This window comes from Pinus tabuliformis, chromosome 3_1 (assembly GCF_031772625.1).
Source record: "Pinus tabuliformis cultivar Carrire ecotype Pingquan chromosome 3_1, CPIR1, whole genome shotgun sequence".
Classification (NCBI taxonomy): domain Eukaryota; kingdom Viridiplantae; phylum Streptophyta; class Pinopsida; order Pinales; family Pinaceae; genus Pinus; species Pinus tabuliformis.
Genome location: NC_142301.1, coordinates 117,666,146 through 117,689,682, shown reverse-complemented (window position 1 = coordinate 117,689,682; position 23,537 = coordinate 117,666,146). Strand labels below are relative to the sequence as shown.

The 23,537-nt window shown below is 39.2% G+C and overlaps 1 protein-coding gene across 1 annotated transcript in view; it reads left to right on the top strand.

The window, feature by feature from the left end:
- DEG7 (DegP protease 7) overlaps positions 1 to 23,537 on the top strand; it is a 375,281-nt gene that overhangs the window by 199,726 nt on the left and 152,018 nt on the right. The window contains exons 8-10 of the mRNA XM_089410870.1: positions 17,491 to 17,556; positions 17,813 to 17,869; positions 17,996 to 18,061. Of these exons, the coding sequence (XP_089266996.1) occupies positions 17,491 to 17,556; positions 17,813 to 17,869; positions 17,996 to 18,061 (189 nt within the window). The remainder of the gene's footprint in view (positions 1 to 17,490; positions 17,557 to 17,812; positions 17,870 to 17,995; positions 18,062 to 23,537) is intronic.

The following is a 23,537-nucleotide window of genomic DNA, read 5'->3' as shown; positions in this document are numbered from 1 at the left end:
TCAATTTTTTGTTAAAATCAACCATCGACATTGATGAAGACATTGATTGGGTATGTGGTGGTGTATATTTATCCAACTAAACTATTTTTGACCTTAATATATATATATATATATATATATATATATATATATATTTTTATTTTTTATTTTTTATTTTTTTATTAATTAAATATTAAGTAAAATATATAATTAAAAATTATACAATTAATCAATATATATAATTGTGAGAACGAAACACCGAGTGTGAAGGGTCATGCGTAGAAAAAGTGATGTTTGGCATTACGGTGGATAGAACACAGAGTCTATGAAACACAATGTCGGTTTGGTGTCGTAACCCATAACAGACAGCGCGTGGATTGGTCAGACATGAATTTGTCGGCGAAGTCAACAAGAAAAAGGCGGTTGTGGTCAATTGGGCACGAACTGAAATGAGAAGGGGTAGACGGCGCAAGGTGGTGACGGGTACGGGGGGCAGGGAGTCCAGGACAGAGTGTTGAAGAGGATAGGGGGAAAATAGGGTATGTCGACGGTAACAAATGTCGAGAAAGCAACAGATATGTGGAGCACTTGTAGACGACATACAACGATGGAAGGCAACGCCACAGAGGAAGACACTGTTGACGGCGAGGAAAAACATTGGACTACGGGTAACAGTGAGCACAACGAACTGTGAGGGAATTGCAACAATGGTTGTATTATGACAAATGAGACAAATACAGTGAACGGGTAAACTAGTGATTGCGTCAGTGGAATGATGCAGCGAGCAACAACATAGTGTGGAGGATGCAAAACTCAGTTTGATACGAGATGGAGTAAATAAACTCAATATTAGACAAAAACACACACACACACACACACACACACACATATATATATTATTAATGAATGAATGATGGTTGTTTATAATGAGGCGCTTGGCTTATATATTTCCATGGGTACCTTTTCAGGAAAAGGCATGATCTATGACTTTTGTCTAATTACATTAAATATTTTTTACATAACATTAGTTGGGACATGTGTTTTCTTATGCCCATTAATAATAAATTATGAATTATTATTTATTATATATATTTATGTTCATAACTTTGTCTTCCCCGTTAGAAGTGCTTTGAAAAAGAAATGCTTTGTTTTCAAAGCATATTGATAAAAAGGTTTGATATCTTTCTCTGTCTTGTAATGTCTTTGCCATCTTTGATGATACAAGGCGATTTGAACTTGAGTGGTGAGCAAAATTGTTCAACTAAAAAATGATGTTTTGTGGAACCTTGCACTTACTCGATACCGGAGATGAATTTTTATCATCTAAGTCATCGGTTTCATCGTATTTGAAATATGGAATTTGAATTTTGGCGAATTTCAAAAAACGATTTAAAATTTGTTGAACTTTAAGGGAAGCTTGGTACCATCTTAAAAAGTGGCACCACAGGTTTTTAGCAAAGCGTATTTAACAAATAGTAAAAGAGATTCAAGTATCAATTTAGGAGTGATTGTGATGATATTTCTAGAAATTCACTTCCTCAACCGTAAAAGCAAAATTTCCATTAGCCGTGACCCTTTTGCTGTCAACACGGTGTCCTATAGGCTATTACTCATGATTAAAGACATGTGATTACTAGCAGTTTGCTCAACCATCGATGCGACTTCCTGCAAATCATTCTCAAATTGGATGTGACGTGAACATACCTTCCGTGGATGCTTGTCTTGATCATGTGTAACTATTAATCTTTAAGATATGATGAATTTTCAATAATAAATTGTTATTTATTATTACTACGAGGTTTGGATATGTATGATTATAGGTCTCTACATGAAGCGTATGCTTAGTATTAATATAGTAAGACAGGATGTTTATTATTAACATAACTTTTTACTAAATAATAAGCTTTAAAAAATAAGATAAATTTCGATCATCTATGTGACAACCTCTAAGTTTTGACTTTGATTAAATTGACATCTTTGTGAGCTATGAGATTAGCGAGGTTTGCATTTGTTCCCTACTCCACAAGTTGGACCTTTTCACTTGAAGACTTGGATGCTTCCTTCTAGTTAAGTTCTATTCTATTTTCTAACAACTACTTGTCACTCTTAAGCTTCTTAATTTGTTCAAGTAGATTATGATTATGATTTTTTAAACGTGAAATTTCTTCACTCTCTCGATTGTTGACTTTATTCTCACTATCTTTATTCTCATCTTTTAAACTTTTGATTTGTTCTAATCAATGTTGATAACATTGTCGATTTTTGGCGATTGGCCCCCAAAAATTACAATTTTTTTTAAGCAATGTTTTTTATATTTTTTGATTTTTTCCCGATTTTGTCAGTTTTTTGCTAGTTTTCAAAAAAACGAATATATTTTGTATTTTTTAATGTTTGCCAATTTTTGTTGATTTTTTTGCTAATTTTCGCTGATGTTTGTGCCCCTTAATTATTTAGGGACTTCTTCTCGCTATTGTCTTCTTGCATTGCTCCAATGAAGATAAACATAGGGTAGGAGGGCTGCCACCTATCACTGTTAGAAGTCCTTCTCCACCAATGAACTTGGGCTGATCACAAGGTCCACTTGGTTGCTTGCTTTTGTCCTTCAAAGTATGAAATCCTTGACCTCCAAACCTTCACCCTTCCTCACAGTGATCAATGCCCTTCTTGGCAACAGGACTAGGGCTACTTTGGAAACCGCCTTGTTGCCCTCCAACAACCTTGAGGTAGCCAACCAATCTTTCCCACACTACCATTGCTCATCCACTAGCATGAAACAAACTTAAGTACATCAATACAACATACCTTTCAACTCTTGTTGGGTTGGTAAACACTGCTATAGAGACTGCTCATTGGTTAGGTCTACTAACATTTCTTGTTTAGCCCTCTCATATGCCCAACTAGTCTTCTAACAACTGCGACCTCCCTTCTTTCTCAAATCTGGGAAGTCTGCTTCACCATACAGTGGTCATGACCTTGTTTATCTTGCCCTACAAGGGCTCGATCTCCCTGCAACTAAACAAAAATCCCGCGACCTTATAACAGAGATGTCTACCACCCTAAAATGACCCAAGACAACCTAGATTTGTCCTTGACCCATGCGACAACCCTCTGCTCCTACTTGGCCCTATAAAATACACAAACAAATCCAAACAAATCCTTCTTTCACGTTCGACCTAGTCTCTTTGAGTTGCCGTTGCCTCAGATTGATGTATTAATATGAATGATGCACTTCGGATTTTCCTAATAGTGTCCACGCATTCATCTATTTATATGCATCTCTTGGGGCCACAACTAACTTGTCAAGAGGGCTAAATTAACCCTAGCTGACCTGAACTTTTGTTGAGCAAACCCCCAACACACAAATAAATTCATAACTCCCTTTGTAGACCTCTGATTTTGATGATTTTCATGGCCCCTAGTTCCTTTTAAGGTCCTCTATCTTCTCCATAAGTCAAACCATGAAAACCCCTCTTGGTTTTGGTCCCACACCTTTTGGTACAAAACCCCAACCTTGGATTCTAAGCCCACAAACCTAGGCATATTTGGTCTTGGTTTCGGAAAAAATTGGAGAGGGAGCCCTTGGAGTCTCTGTAAAGACAGTGGAAACAACTACTGATCTCATAGTAAATAGGGCACTCAAAGATGAGGTGCCAATTAGTGTCAGGCTCTAGAAGACAACACACTTGGCAAATTTTGTCTGACCCAGAATATGATGGTTAGTTTTAGCTTTAAGATATTGTGAGCCGACACGAAGCTGCGTTATGGGTATCCTGAGAGAGTGCATCCAATGTCAGTGCAAGTAGGGGGTCGGATGATGAGATCATCTTGCATCTTTAAGAAATGCTCCAAACAAAAGGACATCTTCGGACCAAGGCCCATAGGCGGTGAAATCCATGTGACCCTTGCATATATATTTGACTGATTCAACACCATTTTAGTCGAACGAAGATGACTCGACGCATCAAGAGAGAATCTGAATGGGGGAAGGCGTTATGGGAAAATGGCCATATATTGTAGGTTCCAGGATGCCTCTGAGAACCACCCACATGCACAACTTATAGTCTGGTCTGAAACGAGGGCCTCTCAGTAGCAAAGTGCTAGGTAGGGGTAATGCTCTTTCTCTGCCGCTGTCCTGGATAGATCTAATTCTGTGGAGGAAAGAGACTAGGCAAAAGATGAGCTTGAGGTGGAATGGATGGGTGCTGAACTCTACCTGGATAATAAGCTGTGGAATTATACATTTGCATCTTATGATGCGTTTGAGAGGCAAGGTCTAGACTCTCGCCATGTGAGCCCAATTTGTCTGTTCCAATCTTGGCCCCTAGACCTCAGAGCCATAAAGAACCATAGGTCAAATAATCGCATCCATGAGGTGGAGTTTGGATGGGATGTCCTGGAACTGAGTCTAGATGCACTGTGTCTCGATAAGGGCAAGGGAGCTAAACCCTTTATTGAGTTGGTTCTAGAGGGCTTGTCTCAAGCCAAAACGAGGCCTTGTGAACTATACTCCTAGGTAAATGTAAGATGTGGTGATCTCAATCTCTTCTCCCTGAAAATAAAAATGCGAGTATGTAAGGGATATCTTCGATGCGTTGAAGATTTGTTGACGGTGCTGGACCCGCCAACATTCTGGGGATCTCCTCATTATGAAGTCCCAACTAGACCTCAGATTGTTTGGTGTACGAGTCCCAACGATGGCCCGATTGCCATTATCTTAGAGATTTGCCTTAGCTCTTGCTGTTTAGCACATGAGAATGTTATGGTTGTAACTTCAAGAAAGTGAGGTGAGTATGCCTTGTGAGTGCATAATGTAACTTTGTGTCTGGGTTCTCTTACTATAAGGGAGAGGGTAAAAGTGAGTGTCTAGATGAGAGGTAGTATTACCACCCAGGGAGAGACACACACGAAAAATAACAAGGGTTTGTCCAGCATCTAGCGGAATAGTCCACAGCGGATGCAACAGTCGTTAAAACCAAAGTGTAAGGGAAAACACGTACACCGTCCAATGAAGTAGTCCACACAGGGGTGGCGGTCGTTATAACCAAGAAAACACAAGGATGGCTTGTCTAATGTCTGATGGAGTAGTCCACATGGACGAGATGGCAGTGATAAACAATACAACACATCTTCAACAATGTAAGTACTAAAATAACCGAAGTAGTTCAACTATCTTAGTACAGGTTAAGCAAACATACATTACAAACGTTTAAAGAATAGTCTTACAAATGGATACAAAACATGCGTGAAAACGTGCTGGCTTGAGACAGGCTTCTGAATTAAGCAAAAGTTCCAAGACACATCTGTACACCATACATCACTAGCCCCAATAGTGGGACATTGGAACCACTCCTCGCTCCTCAAAGAACAGACTATAGACTCTCAAGGCTATGTGGGAAGAGCCAAGGTGAAAAGTCCTTTGCTCATACAATGAGGGGGTATATATAGCTATGGGGGATAACTAACCCTTGTGACTCTTCGACTTCCCTCGTGACTGTTTGACTTCCTGTGACTTTTCAACTAACGTGACTCTTCAACTTCATATGCACGTCTCTTGGACTTTCGCATTACATTACATTTGATTACAAAAAGTATGGCGCATAGTAGTGATGTGGCTGAGACACAACTCGACATGACACTACTGACATGTATTGGTTCACTGTAGTGTCCATGTCGAGCTGCTATGTTGTTGAGTGATGGGTGTGTTCTTGGTGTATCATGTCTTCACCTCTGCATGGAAAAGTGTGCGGGGTCTTCGATGGTTTTGGTCTTTGCTTGATGGTGCACGTGTATGTGTCCCTTTCACTTGCTGCTCGATGTGCTTCGTACGTTCGTTCAACTATGAGCGAATCTTCTAGCATGCGCTCCTTCTTCATTCTGTTCGTCGTTGCACCATGTTTCATCAATGTACTTGGTCTTGCAATCACTCATGATGAGACGCTATCAAATCCAAAAACCTCCTAGTCTAGCATGATGCATTGTTTTCCGTTTTAGGTGCAGGTGACCAGGAGGGAGGACAAGGCAATGAAACTGCGTAGAGCACAACTCAGGTTGGGATGAGAGGCTCCAGAACACTGTCCGGAAAAACTGCGCTGATGTCACTGGGAGGCATATTTGTGCAATCCGAGACAACAATCACCACTGCAAGGTAGAAACCAGCTAGGAAGAATTGCGCAGTTCCTAGGAGGAAGACAAGGCAGGGTGACGGGAGGAACTCCTGGGCAATTCAGTGCAGTTTTTAGGAGAGGACTGGGTAGGTCATTTGGGGGTCTAGTTGGGAATTTGTGCAGTTTCTACGAGGAAGACAAAGCGGGTAGCGGGAGGCACTGGCAGACATTTCTGCGCAGTTCTTGAGAGCAAGGCTGGATCGGACTGCAGGGAGCCGCTGGTCACAACGTCGCAATTTTGATGGACAATGTCGGACAAGCAGCATGGGCTTTCCTGACACAACTGCGCAGTTTCCAGGATGAGTGTTGAGCGGGGCAACACAAAGTGTTCCAGTCAAAACTGCGCAATTTCAGGGATGAGTGCAGAGCGGGGTAGCACAAAGAATGCCAGTCAAAACTGCGCAATTTTCAGGGACAGAGCAGAGCAAGCCAGTAGGGGGGCTTGCTAGTCAGATTTGCGCAATTTCTTGGAACAGTGCAGTGTCAGGCAGCAGAGGCCTGACTCACATGACTATGCAGTTTTTGCAGGCAGTGTAGGGCAGGCAACTAGGCATGTCTGCGTAGTTTTTGGAGAGTAGTGCAGCTCGGGGTCACAATGCAGTTCAGGTTTCTGGTAGACCAGAGGGAGGCTTGATGAGTGATCTTACGGGAAGCGCAGATTGGATCAGACTTTGAGACAACCTCTGTGCAGTTCTGGGAGACATTCAGCTTGCTCACTTCCAGGATTGCGCAATGCAGGTTGTCCCAGAGGACAACCTCAAGCTCTGCGCAGTTTTGGGCAGCAGATCAGGGTCATTGAGAGCTGAGCTAAGTTATCGGAAACGGCTACCCTAAACCCCAAAATGGCGTTTTCCCGTTTCAGATCCGGATCCGGGAACGAAATGCCAGAAAAACGTCGGAAAAACGTTTTTGTGCCGTTTTTTTTAGATATGAGAAGTTTTTTCCAGACGACGTTTTTGTAGAAAAAACTTGCCGTTTTAAAACATTGAAAACATTTTATGAAAATATGAAATGTATTTGTAAAAAGTTTAAATATATTGATAAATCATGATTCGTTTTCCCTGAAAAAAACGTTTTTGAGGTATGCTCGCCGGGAACAGCTAACTAATTTTTTTTTACTACGCAAACCTAACTTACAAACTACGCTGCACGCATTACTAAACCTACACATTACTAAATCTACACTTTACTTGCTGTTGCCATAACCCGGTTACCGTGAAGAATATCGTGGAACTTGGAAGCCACCGTCGAGACAGGTCACAGATTCTAGAACTGTTCAGTTTGGCCGCGGAGAGTTGAGAGCCGAGTTGAAACTTGAGAGCTGTCTGGTCGAAGAATCGAAAGTTGAGTTGAGAGCCGCAAGGTATGTAGTATTGACTCTCGATATAGGGATGTAGTGTTTGCTAAGTGCTTGTGCATGAAAATTTAGGATTGGTTGATTAACATTTGATGCTCAAGGAGTTTATAAAACACGTTCACTATGACAATGATTTGAACTTCAACCACCCATTCACATTTTCTCAACTCATTGTTTTCTTTTTCTATTTAAAGTATATGGTTTCTGAGCTGAATATGTTGGTGAGTAATGATGCCTTTGGGTTCTGATAACACACGTCTGAGTGACTATATCTTTTATGGTTTTCTCTTCTGACTCTCTGAGTGGACTCCACCCTCTTTCTCATACGTTGAACTTGATCCATTCTTCATTTGCTTCTGTTACTGATTTAAAATTTAAATTCTGTATTAGCTGAATGTTTAGCTGATTTTGCTTCTTTTGGGGTTTCATAATCAACTTTGCAGCTTTGCACCTCAAATTTCAAGCTCTTTATATTGGCTCCATTTTCTCTCTATGCCCATTAGACTCTTGTCTCTTCTACGCTGATATCCGGGCCTCTAACTTCTTGGAAGTAAGGTTTTTCCCATCTTCCATGTCTCCTTTTCAATAATATAATAAATCTGAGCTCAGACTCCTCAGGAAGTGTGCATACTAATAAATCTGTTAGATACATTTCAAATTTCAATTCTAGGTCTGTATAATTATTAATAATTAATTTTCGTTCAAATGTCAATAAATACTAAATATGAAGTATGCACTTTGTTAGTTTTATCAAATCAAGGCTACTGCCCTCTTTCTTCTCAGTGGTACAAAATTTTGAAGTACTTCTCCAAAATATGAGCAATCAGAATTATTCCCCTTAGCCTGCTCTGAAATTGGGTATTTTCAACAATTTTCAGAAATTTTCCCCAATTTTTACATAGATCCGAACTCGATATTTCTATAAAGTCCTCAACAACCTCTTTAGTTCAACCCTATACTCTATCAGAAGACACATTAATAATTCATATAATGACAGAATTTTATTTTTAAAATTTTACTCATTGCATGAGATCTTCATTGATGCTATTTTGTCTCCATCTAAATTGTAACTTGTTTTAAGTTTTAACTTTTGAACTTTTGAAATAAATATATGATATAATGATATTTGTCAATTTTCTTTTTCAGTTTCATTTACAGCATCATCATCATCATTCATGGCAAGTTCAAGTTCAACCATTCATGAGGCAGAGGAAGTGGCACAGGAAATTGAATCAACCCTTGGGCTTAAAGTTGATCCAAAGTCACCACTTTGGAAATATGTATTTACTGTTGGGAAGATCCAAGGAGGTGGATCATTGGCATGGGTTTGCAGTGAGTGTAAAAAGGAGTATAAGGGATCATACACACGAGTTAAAGCACATTTGCTTGCGTTAAAAGGCAATGGGGTTCGAATATGCAGTGGCCCACCTAAAGAGAATGGGGTAGATGGAAATGGTTTAAGCAAGTTAAAAATTGCAAAATATCAGAGAGAACAAGATGAGGTAGATGCTAAAGCAAATGAGGCAAATTTTGTTTCCCATTTAAAACACCCAACAAGGTTGGGAGCATCTTCATCAAAGCCTCCACTTCATTCTTATGGAATTGTTGGTTCAAAGCAGTCAAATTTGGGACCGCTTGAGAAGAGTTTTAATAATGATGCTCGAGAGATAGCAGATGTAGCTGTAGCCCAATGCATTTATGCAAATGGCCTTCCCTTTAACCTTGTGCGATCTCCTTATTGGGCAAAGATGGTAAAAACAGTGAATGAAGCCCCAAGAGGGTACAAGAGCCCTGGATACGAGAAGATTGTTGAGTGCTCAAAAGTTAGATTTGGAGGCTAAATTAGCTGCCATTCGTGATTCATGGCTCATTTCAGGGGTGTCCATCATTTATGATGGATGGAAAGATCAAAGAAATAGGCCTTCGATCAATGTGATTGCGCAGAGCCCACATGGGGCAATGTTTTTGAAGGCAGTGGATTGTGAGGGGCAAATTAAAGATTCTCAATTCATTGCTAACATCTTGATTGAAGCAATTGAATTAGTGGGGCCTGAAAATGTTGTCTAGGTAATAACTGACAATGCAACAATGTGTAGAGCAGCAGGCCTAATAATTGAAGGCAAATATCAACACATCTTTTGGACCCCTTGTGCTGTACATTCATTGAACCTCATGTTGAGCAAGATGGGGAAGCAAATTGAGTGGATTCGACTTATTTTTGAAGAGGCAAAAGAAATTCAAGCCTTTTTCACACGCCACCACATGTCCCAAAGCATCTATAGGGAATTTGCTAAGTTGGAGCTCCTTAATGTACCTATACTTCAAAATTTGAAGTTTATTAAATATTTCATAAATTTTAATTTCTGACTCTAAATTCAAATATCTAAATTGGATTCTCAAATGTCATGATTCGTGAATCATAATAGGTTATTCAATCAAATTATGATTTTTAATTTGTTGAAATTTGAAACATTGACAATTTGACACCTGCAGGTTGCCGAGACTCTATTTGCTTCTCACATCATAGTCTTAACAATGCTCATGCCGGTGAAAGATGCATTACAATCAATGGTATGCTGTTCTCTTTGGAATCAATGGAGGCAATCCCAATCTGATAGAGCACAAGCAATGAAACGGTTGGTTGTTGATGATGAATGGTGGGATAGGGTGGAGTACCTCTTGGCATTTACTAAGCCAATTGTGGATTTGCTCCGTATGTTTGACAGAGATATGCCTAATCTGGGAGAGGTGTATGAGGGCATTGATTCCATGATAGAAAAGATAAGGTTGGTTATAAATGCCAAGGAGAATGACCTGGATGAATTCTTTTACAGAGAAGTAAAAGATATATTGACCAAAAGGTGGAACAATATGACCACCCCATTGCACCTTTTAGCTTATGTAGTGAATCCAAAATATTATGCTGCAGAGTTGCTACGTGATCCAGAAAGAAGCGCACCAAACAAAGACCCAGAAGTCGCAGAAGGATTTAAAAATGCTTTTAGAAAGCTTTTTGTAGATCCTGAAATTGGGCTTCGGATTCGTGCACTGTTTTCTCATTTTGTGGGATCAGAGGGTTGGGGTTGTGATATTTAGTGTGTACGGGACAAGACCAGATTAAGTCCAATTGAGTGGTGGAACTTCTATGGTGGGGCACTTCCACATATCGAAAAATTGGCTGTCAAGATCTTGTCACAGGTTGCTAGTTCCTCTTCAACAGAAAGGAACTAGAGTACATACGACTTCATCCATTCAGTGAGGCGAAACAGATTGGGCTCTAAGAAGGCTGAGGAACTAGTGTATGTTCAGTCAAACCTTCGCCTTCTGTCACACAAGAGAGATGAATACAAATTTGGGCTCGCCAAATTATGGGACATGGAACCAGAGTTGCCTAACTTGGATATGACATTGAATGCCATGTCTCATATGAATTTGTTTGATTCGGAGTCACGAATAGGTGGATCTTCAAGTGGACATGGCAGCAATGTTCCCAGTGCCACTTCTAGAGAGGATGTGGAAGTGGAACATTATAGTGGCATGAATGAAGACATATTTGATGATATGTAAATGTAATTTATGATGGTGTTTTAACTTTTAACTTTTAAACTTTTGAACAACCATATGAATTATGAGTAATGATAGTAGATTGCCAGTCATAGTTCATTTTGTACTTTGTACTATGTAGTAATTAGTATGCATTATTAATTTTGGTAATGATGGTGTCCGTGTAACTTGTCATGTTGATAACTTGATGTTTGAAATTTGAAACAAAAACTTGATGATATGTTGAAACTTGAAACTTGAATCATGAATGTTATAATAATCGTTAATGATGATGACAATGTTGAATGTTTATGGCATATGTTGAATTGATGATGATGAATCATGATAGATCATAGATGATAATCTAGATTCTGAAATATGAAATTTTTATTTTTAATATATATATATATATATATATATATATATATATATATTATGTGTTGTTTCCTGCTGTATCGTATCTAGATTTTTTGAAAATTTGCCGTATCCATTTCAAACCCCGTACCCGTATCCGTTTCAGTGTAACTTAGGAGCTGAGACTGCACAGTGTAGCTGAGTCGAGGTCTGATTGAAGGAGGGTTGTCTGGTCGAAAGATTTTCAGGAAAAATGGCTAAGTGTGAGAGCAAGTGAACTTGTGCATACATGACATTGTGATCACACACTTAGCATGACTCGACGACAAGACACCTCAAACCAACAAGACAAACATGTGCTCAGTGAGACTGTCTTAAAGGTTAAGAGCGACAAGTGCGACACTTGAGATAGATCTTCGAACAACTGTGACGAAACTTGCGTGACAGTGCTTGCAACTTTGTGTGTGAGTACGACTGATGTTCACAGAGCGAAAACAACTCATGCACACAAAGGCAAACATTCAAAATAGTGAGAACAAGATCACAATCATGATGTAGCAATCAACATGCCAAAAGACGATTGGTGGTCGATCAAGCAAAAAGGGTGTAAAGACTCGACAAGAGCTCATGGAATGAGCCCGAGTGTTTGCAACCATCAGGGGAAAAAACCAAGGAAGGCTCCAAAATTTGGATGCAGGCCAAAATTTTGGAGGGTGTTGCAGCGGATACAACACTTGGCGACACACTGGTTGAAGATCAACTTCTTTGTTTCGGTTCATTTTCAGCACAGGGCCTTGGTATTTCAGGGTGTATTGATTCATTGGGCAGGTTACTTTGGCTTCCCCACTTCGCCCATTTACAGACATGGTTCACCTTGTACCAACTTAGTTAAACATAGCGAATTTTTCAGCTAGATCACAGTGTTTCAAAATTGGGAAGGGTAGTTTGGCTCGTGAGCTTAAGATTTTCCGAGTATAAGTTTCCATCTCTGGTGTTGCTCTGCTACCAGTAGGCCTAGACAGTACCCCAACGGAGTCATGCAGGAACACAAGCATTGCTCCACTGCCAGCGAGCCTGGTCAATACCCCGTTGGAGTTGCGTGCTTCACCTCTCTGCGCTGGAAGCCTCTCTCTTCTTTCGCCTTTGTAATTTTTTGAAATATGACTGTGCACAGGAACTTATTTATTTTTGGGCGGAAGATGGATCCCAACTTATTGAGAGCAGAAGAGGTTGTTCCTTTAGAGAAGCATGTAAGACCTCTGATTTAGGTTTGCTTGCTTAGATTTTCCCCTTCTCCGTTTCTACTGGATGGATGAGCTTGAACACCTGAGCAGAAGACTGAGTACAAGCATGGGGTTTCCCATTTTGGATACAGGTTCATGGTTCGACCAAAGCTTCCCTTACAGACGGATCGTATTTTCCGTCAAAACTTCATCGGCCAAAAGTTAGAAACAAGTACAGAGAAGACGGACACAGGACTGGCCAAGCGTTGTAGTGTCATAAGACTCTTTGACATAAGCGTTGTAGTGGGAGGATGGCTTCTCTTTCGTATAGAAGGAAGTATGGAAGTGTGTTCAGAGAGGGCTTGGGTATAACTCATTCGACCCAAAGTGCATTCACCAGAACAGAATGTCAGTTTCACTGTTAAGAGTAAATGGTCTTTTTTATGATGCGAATGAGGTTTTTGTTTGTAGATTCGATAAGACCATTTCCCTGCGGGTAGTAGTTAGCTAAATGTTTAAGCGCAATACCATATTGCAACGCAAAATCATAAAGTTTCAACAAAGAGAAGTAACTTGCATTGTCAAAAACAAGTGATACAAGAACGCTAAACCTCAAAATGATGTTTTGCTGAGGGAAGTTGATGACTTCACGGTCATTCACTTGTTTGAGCGGAACTGCTTCTGTCCACCGTGTGAAGTAATCTGCAGTGGTCAGGATGTAGCGATGCTGCTTTGATGAATGTGGGAAAATCTTCCCAATGATGTCTAAGCCCCACTGTTGGAATGGTTCATCCACTGCAACAAGCTACAATGGGGCTACTGACCTTCGAGTTTTGCCGGCGCATTGCTGACAGACTGGGCACTTGTAGGCATAAGCGTGTGCATCTTTAAACAATGTGGACCACTAGAAACCAACTCTCATGAATTTATGCGCTGTTGTATTACCCGCAAAGGGACATTTGGCTGGTCTGTCATGCAGATCGTGTAACACTCTCTCTGAGTCTTGTGCCTCCAGGCACCTGAGCAAAATTCCATTGTGCTTTCTGTAAAGCACTCCGTGCACCAACTAGCCCTCTTCTGCCGCATGGAAAAGTGAGGGGCCATGGTGTCGTGCTCAAGGTATTAGCGCACTTCTTCGATACCAAGAGTTGCCATGCGAAGTGGGTGGTGCTCACTCTACATTATACATATCGATTTCTTGCTCCCAACCGACAAGCTCTTCTTCTTCCTCTTGTGCATGTACCACTTTTGTTGCAAGTTTGCAGAGACCGTGACCCTTGACAGTGTGAACTGGCTTGATATCAAGATCATACTCTTGTAGTCCTATCATCCAGTTCACACGTCTTTCACCCAACTCTTGTTGAACAAGAAACACTCTGACTGTTGGGTGCGACACAAAGACTATGCAATGGTTTTTCAGCAAGTAGGGCCTGAAGTGTTTCACCGCCTTGTATATTGCATATGCTTGTTTATCCACGACGGGATAGTTGAGCTCGGGTCCCTGAATACTCGCGCTTATGAAGGAGATGGGACGTTCGTTGTTCAGCTCATCCATCTGAGTGAGCACTGCAGCGAGTGAATTGTCCGAAGCAAATGTGTAAAGCAAGAAATCTTTGTTGAAAATTGGGCTGTATAATGCAGGTGCATTTGTTATCGCCTGGTTGATACGGGCGAACACGTCCTTTTCCTGCTTTCCCCAGCTGTAGACTGCGTACTACTTGACCATGTCTTGAGGAGGTTTAACAATCTGCGCATAATTTGAGATGAAATTCCAGAGGAAGTTGATCTTCTTCCCCAAGAAGGACTGGATAGCTTTCTTGTTCACTGGGTGAGGAATTTGCATGATAGTATGAACTCGGTCCGGATCAACCTTGATCCCACTCTTAGCAATGATGTGCCCAAGGAGGTTCCCCTCAGACACTGCAAAGATTCTCTTCTTGGGATTCAAGGATATCCCGTACTTTCGACATCGCTTAAAGATCTTCTTGAGATGGCACAGGTGGTCTAATTGTTTTCTGGAAAAAACTGTTACATCATAAAGGTAGACCACCATGTTTTGTTCGATGAACCCATGGAAGGCGATGTCTATAACACGCTGAAAATTTGCGCCTTCGTTTACCAGCCCAAATGGCATTCTTCGATAAGTGAACGTACCCCACTTGGTACAGAATGTGGTTTTAAGTCTGTCAGGTTCTGCTACCAGAACCTGGCTATGTCCGGAAAAATCGTTAGGCAGAGGACACATTTATGCTCCATACACTGTCTGCAAAATGTGCTCCATAGATGGCACATGGTAATTGTGAAGGGAACCCTGTGTACTTTTAGTTCGGGTGTTGAAATCGCCCAAAATAATCACGTCCCCCTGAGAAGAGTAATGACATATGTCCTTGTAGAGATCGAGGAATGGATCTCCCTCAAACTCCCTATGAGTCGTAAAGGGTGATGAGACAGGGGGGAGTAATAGACTACAAAGTAATTGCCGCAAAGCCAATGGTGATCTTGTTGTAGCTGGACCCACAAAAATCTAACGTGCTTGTTCAGAGAGACCATGGAAACTCAACTACAAAGGGAATCTCGTACAAGGCCTGCCACTCCCTCAGGACCTCTTACACTGTTAGAACATGTCTCTTGTTTGTATGCAGAAATCCAATGGTATCCGAGATTGGAGGCGCATAGAACATTGGTCTTAGAATAAATTTAATTATTAGTAATATGAAATTAGATAAAGATAATGCACATTAGCGATAGCAAGAAAAGGAACACTAACAAAACCATTGTTACAATTATCGTTATCGGCAATTTGTTGCTGGGGTCTAAAAATTGAATTATCGAGAATATTGGGGAAAATATTGGAAATTATTGGGAAACGTAAAAAACTCATCTTTTGTTTTCAAATTTGTATTCTTTTAAGCAACATCAACATCAAATAGACACATTGTCACATAAATATGAAAATAAATCTACAATATAAAATATATAGGATGTGAAATGGTACACCAATCATTGATAGTAGACACTAAAATGTGATATTGTCCTTAATCATAAGTTCTGACAAGATAATACAAAATCACATTGCAACAAAAGTAAATGTATCTCATGTGATGATCATCCAGAGGCATGCAAATACTATAATGATAATCCGATAATCATAATGCCAAGATGTGGCCAAGGATTAGTTTTCCCTTGCCATTGGGGAGATTGTGGCTCCCATGCAATTTCTTAGTTCCTCCCTCTAATTTCTCTTTCTAGTAGTACCAAGAATTGAGTTCTTTGCAATAAGGACAATGTGTAGGGTAGCTATAGGAAAAATATCCACTTCATGCCTTGGGGATTTTGGCAAGGTGGTATTTCAACTTCAAGTGGGTGATTCCGCACCAAAATTCTATTCCACATAGCTTGCAACTCAGCTTTGTTCTATTATCACCTTCACATGGTTCCCCATACTCCTACATTTGGTCCAATTGCTTTGCCATTTTGTAGAGCTTTGATTAAATTTTTAAAATTTGGACCTACGACACAACAAATTTGGAAATTCAAAATCCAAATCCACAAAAAACTCGAAGGATGCTGCAATTAAATATCGTAGCCATATAAATATTAAATATCTCATTGAAAAAGAGTAAGAAGAGGTGGACTTCAAATTTATACTAATCTTGGAAAACAGAGAAAAAAAAAGGCATTTTTTTTCACATACCTACAAATATGGATATGGTACACTGGAGTGGATCTGCAATCCAAAAATGCTCAGCTGAAGGCAAAGAAAACTATGGATTTTCCCTTGTTTTCTTAGTGAAAAATGGTCACCAGGCTCACACTACCCTCATAGCTCAATCATGCCAAAAGAAAAAATGGAAATGACCCTCAAAACCTTGAAGCTGAACTTTATATCGCTGTTTCCAGCAGCAGCACAATAATTTACCTTTGGCTCAATTAGCACGATAATTTCAACTGGCCAACTATCTTGATAATTTACAGTGATAATATTGGCAATTGGGGCTTTGGCAATAATATCACGATAATTCCGATATTATTGTGATATGTGCAGCTAGGATATGACTGGGTTTAGTGGAAAGAGGAAAGAAGCAGAAGGAAAGGATTATTCAAGAAAACAATTTCTAAGATATTTATGGAAATTTAGATGTGTATGTAAGAAGAACAATTTTTGTTCTTACAAATAAACAGATACATCAGCAAATATATATCTAAATAGTTGAATTATAGTTGGATGGTCACAATGATTGGAGTCCCCATGTAGAAGTACAATATAAAGGGCTATCTCTATGAAGAGTTATCTCCTGATCTTTTAGAAACCTGCACATATTTAATATGGTTATTGGTATTAGTTATTATTCAATTTGTGTATGAGCCTATACATATATTTATTATTTATATTCATTACACTTGATAAGTTATAATGGCTTCTGAGGGGGAGCTTATGGGATGTTTTATCATCATCCTTTATTACAGAAGCTACTATATGAGTAATCTTGCTGTAATATTAAATAACAAAACAAGCTAAAAAATAGTTTGGGTGACAAAGTTCTGTTGGGTTCAGTCTTTTCTGCATTGCCAGTACCATGATTTCGATTAATGTTTGTTACATTGTTTTGTCTTTAATAGGTCGACATGTAAAAATCATAGAGCTTCCGTTATTTGTCATCCTCTTTGCTTAAAAATAATGAACTTATGTGAGAGTGTGATAGTTCTTGTAGCAATTTTCTTTTCACCACGGTAAACATATTTCTTGAATATGGGGCTTTTTGATTCATTGACATTTTGTGTCCCATTTATCAGAAAAGCAATTAACCGTATTTATTTGTAGTGCTAGAATTTGATTTTTGCTGATATTTTGTCTTGTTGTTTCGTTTAGATGACCCTTCTTCACAAAGGATTTGATGAAACACGTCGGTTAGGGCTTCAGCGTGAGACTGAGCAAGTAAGTTCAATTTGATTTGTTGTAATGGGTAGGTTTTGATGTTTTTGTCAATCTGTTTCAAATTTGAAACCAAAGACAGAACACTAACCTGATTATTTTTCAGTATATTTGCATGAGACCTAAGTTCCCTAAGATGTTGTGCAAAGGGTTAATGACGTTCAAATTGAATATGGAGAAGGCATGCGTAATACTTTTCAAAGCAGCATTGTGATTTTTATTTTTTTTGAAATGGGGTTCCATGTTTGTGGCTTAACAGCTTGTGAGACAGGCCTCTTCTACTGATGAGACAGGAATGCTTGTCGTGGATTCTGTGGTAAGTAATTCATTTTGGTGCTCTGCAATGATTGTTAAACATCATAAAAATTGGTTAGTGCATCATGTTCTAAACTAGTCGCTTTAGAATTATGGCAGTCTTTACAATATGCTGGTTGTAAATCAGGTTCCTGGAGGTCCAGCCAACAAGCATTTAGAGCCAGGGGATATACTTGTACGTGTGAATGGCGAGGTATTGCTTTCCAGCCATCTCTTAGTGAGCACTTGTGGTAGTGATTCTTTGACTACCAAAATGCATAGCAATACCTAAAGCTGGTTGTAAATAAAAAGTTTGGAAAATATTGATTCCCTTATTGGTCTTTGGGCTTCTTTTTACAGTTCTTTAGAGATGATTTCAGTTTCCCTTCAATAATTTTGACTGTGCAGTACACAGAGAGCCTTCTTTGACTACTATCCCACAAATTGTCTCCAAAAACTAGGTAGAAATCTTGAAATGAATATTTTCATGAACTGGCTGCATTCCTGCTTGTTGAAAGTTAAAACATCCGTTGCAGTCATTCCTCATGGAGAACTCTGAAGAAGATTCTCTCCTAAAATAAAAATCTTATTGGCTTGGCATTTTCTTTCTTCTCCCATATGTCTCTATTGGCTTTAGATGGCCCACTTTTATGTCTTATTTGAGCTAAGTTGTAGGTCAGTAAAATTATTGGTATTTTCTTTCCTTTTTTATTTCAATAACCAATAACTAGAAAAGGCCTTTATTCCTCAAAAGTCAGACTGCATGGTTAGTTGAGAATCTCATTGCCAAACGTCAATGAATTTGATTGATTTATTAATATTCATGAAATTTCAAACCTTAATGTTCGAGTTTGGCAAATCTTGTGGTATAGCCAGCATGTATACTTATTTGGGGTTTTTGTTCATAAGTCTTCACTTTAGTTGGCAACATGCACTTCAGTGCTGAGTGAACAATGGATATGGATCCTCGGCCCTTCTTGAGAAGCAGTTTTTCTGGAACCAGTTTAGTGATGTATCTTCCAAGTTGTCATCCATGGACACTTTTTTCTAGCCCATTGTTTCATATGGAAATAAGCTTTGGGGAGTTGGTTTAATAGAATTTTATTGGTCATCAACAAAGAGAGGACAGATCATTCTCCTTCACTGCATCATTGGATGCAAGTAGATAATGCCTCAATGCATCATCCTCGTAGATTTTATCATTTTAGTGCTCAACGATTTGTTCCTGAGATAGTGTTTGGGCTCATCTCGTTCGGGCACCGCATTTGGGGTTCCTCTGGTACAACAAAAGGATGGGATTGGTATCCACACTTGCCTATTGTTCATCATAGTCCATTGCATCAACTAGTTCTTCAACTTGTTGTCTATGCTGATATGCTAGGGTCTTGGATCTCATAGCATATGTTGGTATAACAGTGGATTGGATGCCTCTGTTTAGATATTCCTTTATGCACTTGACCAATTCTTGCTAGAAAGGAATGAACACAATCATTCAAGAGGATACCTATATGAAGTTTGTATAGGTCACTTGGATAAATTCTCGAGGTGGGTTATGTTTGAAGACGACCTTCTATGTTGAGATCATGGTTTTGAGGGATGGACTCATTGTTTGACCCCATTACACACTTTGTCATTAGATGCATGCTCTTTGAATCACATTGGGTCTATTAAGAGTTGGCTCTTATAGACTATGGTTTGAAATTGACCATCAGATTGATTGATCAAATAATATCTGCTAGGTGTGCCATCTTCGAGAGGTTGAGACAAAGAGCACTTCATCTTTCATTGCCCAATTTACCACGAGACTTGAGGATGGTTTCTCTCTCTTTTCAGAGAGCTTTAGTGTAACAAACATAATAATAAGTAATAATTGATTAAAATGTGAAAAGGTGTCCTATCAAAAACGCACATCTCTTCATATGGAAGGGCACTTTGCCTAATATTTATAATGGACCCCCTCATTGTAACAATCATCTTATATATATATATATATATATATATATATATATATATATATATATATGATAGGGGTGTTGCCTCTTGTACTAAACAATAAATAGCTAGTCATCATTCAAAAATAGAACTGAAACATGCAACAAATTTTTAGGTAATTGCCAAAATTAACCAAGTAGGCTCCTAGGGTTTCCTTGTGGAAATGATGTTGCTACATGTCACATTAGAACCTTGAGAATAACATTGAGATTGGAATCAAGAGCATCATGCCCTCACTTGCTAGGGTAGAGATACTAAAAATAGCAACCTTACCCCTAAAAGGTATGAAATACAAAAACTGAAGGAACGAATAGTAAATCATTGCCAAATATAATGTCCTTGAAATAGGCACTGGAAAAAAATAACATCATCTCCCATTCCAAGGAAATCAAGCTCATCAGATTTGATTTTCTAGGAAGAATCCAACTACATGATCCCAAATATGTAATCACCCTTGACTTGTGGACCTATGAAATTGGGCTCCTAGAAAATAAGAAAATTGCTAAAGATAACAGTTTCCTCCCAACTTGATGGAAATGCCTTTGAAATGCCTGTGCTTTTGAAATGAACTCAAATCTCTGAAAAACTTGTCTTTCACCTCTTTGAAGGTTGTCTCTGACTACCGACTTGACGAAAGCTAGTGGGCTTTTAACTCTACAATTGCACAAGAAAATTTGGGGTTTAACAATGATGACTCAAGTGGATGGGATCGACTAGTGGGATGTTGAGAATCTCATAATTTTTGTAATTTGTAGTTGTAAGTGACCAATATCAATGAAATCCATATTGTAGTTTGTTGTGCTTGTCCTTTAGGAAATGAAGTCAACTGTATGTTGCCTCGTCTGATTGAATAAAAAGAGGACTTACCTATATGTGCTTATCTAGAGTTGCGACTTGCAAACCACCTATCATGTATGATCTTTGCTGCCCTTCATGTTACTAGGGGTGCATATATTTTTTGACAACAAATTTCATCATCGTTGTAAGCCTAAGGTACAAGTCAATGGCCTTGTAACAACCATGCGATACCCTGTATTAGGTGTTCTAGACTTGTTTGATTGGACAGTGGCTAGTCCCTTTGGGTTCATCTCTAGCTCCTTGCGTCCCTGATAGGATTGTAGGGCCTTGGATGGGCTTACTTGAGTACTCATGGTTTTAGAGAAACCTTCTTTTTGTAGGGGTGATCAACTAGTGTATGGGCTAGTCCAACCTACATCAAGGTGCACCTATGTCTTACCTGATGGTTATGTGTCTATGGGGTCTAGATGTGGCCTTGGTTTTGGTGCAATATTCCTTAGATAATTCTCATACATGGTAGTATAACATAGACAACTTTCCGTGTTTCCTCAGATAGTTCACGTTTCCCAATGCAAGTGGTCTTTGAAGTCAAAATGTCAATTTGGACTCATATTGTTTAGTTTGATGAGAGGGTGATATGCCACATTGAAATTTTCGAAATAGTAAAGGCATTATAAAGTTACAACTAGTCAAAATTGGTCAACACGTACTACAAGTTTCTAGGTGGCAGAATAGGGGAAATGTTGAACAATTTTGAACATGCATTACACTAAAATTGATCTACAGGAAAAGAGGAGCAAAACTGGTCTAGAATTTTCCAAGTTCGGCAGGGTGTTAGAGATCTAGAGGGGACGTGATGATGTGATAGATACAATGATGATGTAGCAACAAAAGGCATGATATGAAAAATTGAAGCATAACCTAGGTTAAATCAAGGTAGGTTACAAGATACCCAGGTGGAAAAATCATCAAATTCTGTTAGGTGTTGGAGATCAAGAAAAAAGGTAGTGAAGTCAAGTTTACTTTTCGTTAATGGTCTGTTGAAATGTGTAACTAGGTTCGATCTTCATAAATATGAAATTTACCCCTGATTTTTGTATATTGTATAAAGAAAGGAAAACATTATTATTATTTTTGTAGCATGGGTTTCATGCTGAAGGTCAATTATTTAGGTCAAGCACCCACTTAGTGCTTCTAGGGTTTGTGATAGAGTCAAGAAATCAATGGAGTCATTGTCATATATGTAAGACCCCATTGGGCATATTGTATCATGTCAAAAGAATTCAAAAGACTCCCTCCAAGACCAAGTTGGCCTACATGGAACAAGTCGACCTCCTAACATATTTCCCTCACACGTGAAGCTAGGGTTTCTGTCATAAGGGCCGAAATTGCAGGTATGAAATTTTTGGTTAAAGGAGAAAGTTGCAACAGTTAGAAGGAAAGTTTGACTTGGGAATCAAGTACATCAAGGAGAGGTTTGACTTGGTCTTGGAGGAGTTTTTGTCAAGGGTCATAGGTCTTGGAATTCGTCAGTTGAAGATTCTATAAGAAGAGAAGAATTCTTGTGGGTTTTCCTCTCAAGAGGAGAGGTTTTGGCTCTGCATTTTGTGTTTGAAGGAGCAATGGACCCTATAGTGATACATTGTGACAACACCAACTGTATAAGGTTGTCTGAAGACCTAGTGTTTCATGGAAAGACACAACACATAAATAACAAGTGTCAATACATTCAAAAGCTGGTGCAATATGGAGTGTTGTAGCTATGGTATATCTTCACTGATGAACAGATAGCTGATATCTCGACAAAGTCTCTTCGTAACGAGAAGCTTGTTTACTTGAGAGACAAACGTGGTTTGGTGGATATATCCTCCCTAGTTGAGAGGGAGAGATGGGCACATCATTCTTGTCTTCACTTCATGAAGAAAGAATGGAGGATTGGTTAAGCATCTGACATCCGACTCCCTTTGAGGATGAGGTAGGGTATCCAAGATAAGGGTGGTCTTAGAGGAAATTCCTTGAGGATGTTGCATTCCAAGATAGAAATTGTCCTGGAAGGACATACCATGTGAACACTTGGGTGGGGTATGTGCCTTGAGAGACAATGATGATGGTGGCTATCAGTCATTGGTCTCACCATCATTGTACTCCGATCTTGTGGAGAGATAGAGCTGTTAGTCATGGCCTTGCTATGTGACAATGCTGGATGATTCGATGCAAATAGATGGCTTACCAATCCGGCTCTGCTTATGAGATCTCTTTAGATTGAGAATTCTATGTACCATTTATGAATACCTGCCTAGTTAAGAGGGAATGTTGAAAAATGTGTAACTGGGTTCGGTCTTCATAAATATGAAATGTACTTTTGATTCTTGTATATTGTAAAATGGATGAAAAATATTATTGTTATTTTTGAAGCATGGGTTTCATGCTCAAAGTCTTTTATTTTAGAGGTCAAGCACCCATTGAGTGCTTTTAGGATTTGTCCTAGGGCCAAGAAGTCAAAAGAGTCATTGTCATATAAGGAAGACCCCATCAGGCACATTGTAACTTGTAAAAATAATTATTTTGTATTTTAAAGTGCCAAGATACCTTTCAAGACCAAGTAGGCCTATTCTAGGGCATTTCGTCCACCTTGGAGACCTATATATAGTAGGGAACTCAACGACCTTAGGACATCATTGATTTTTTCATCATTCAAGTGAAGGAGAAGAAGAAGAAGGCTAGTAAAGAAGGAAGAAGGACAAAGACAAGTGTTTGGGTTATTTCTCTCTCTCTTTTCACACGTGCGAAAGAAAGAAGGCTAGGATTTTGCTGATGCAAGATCGAATTTGAAGAAAGTGCAAAAAGAAGGTCAAAGGAAGGCTCATTAAGTCATCCTCAAGCTCTAGAAGGAGAAACTC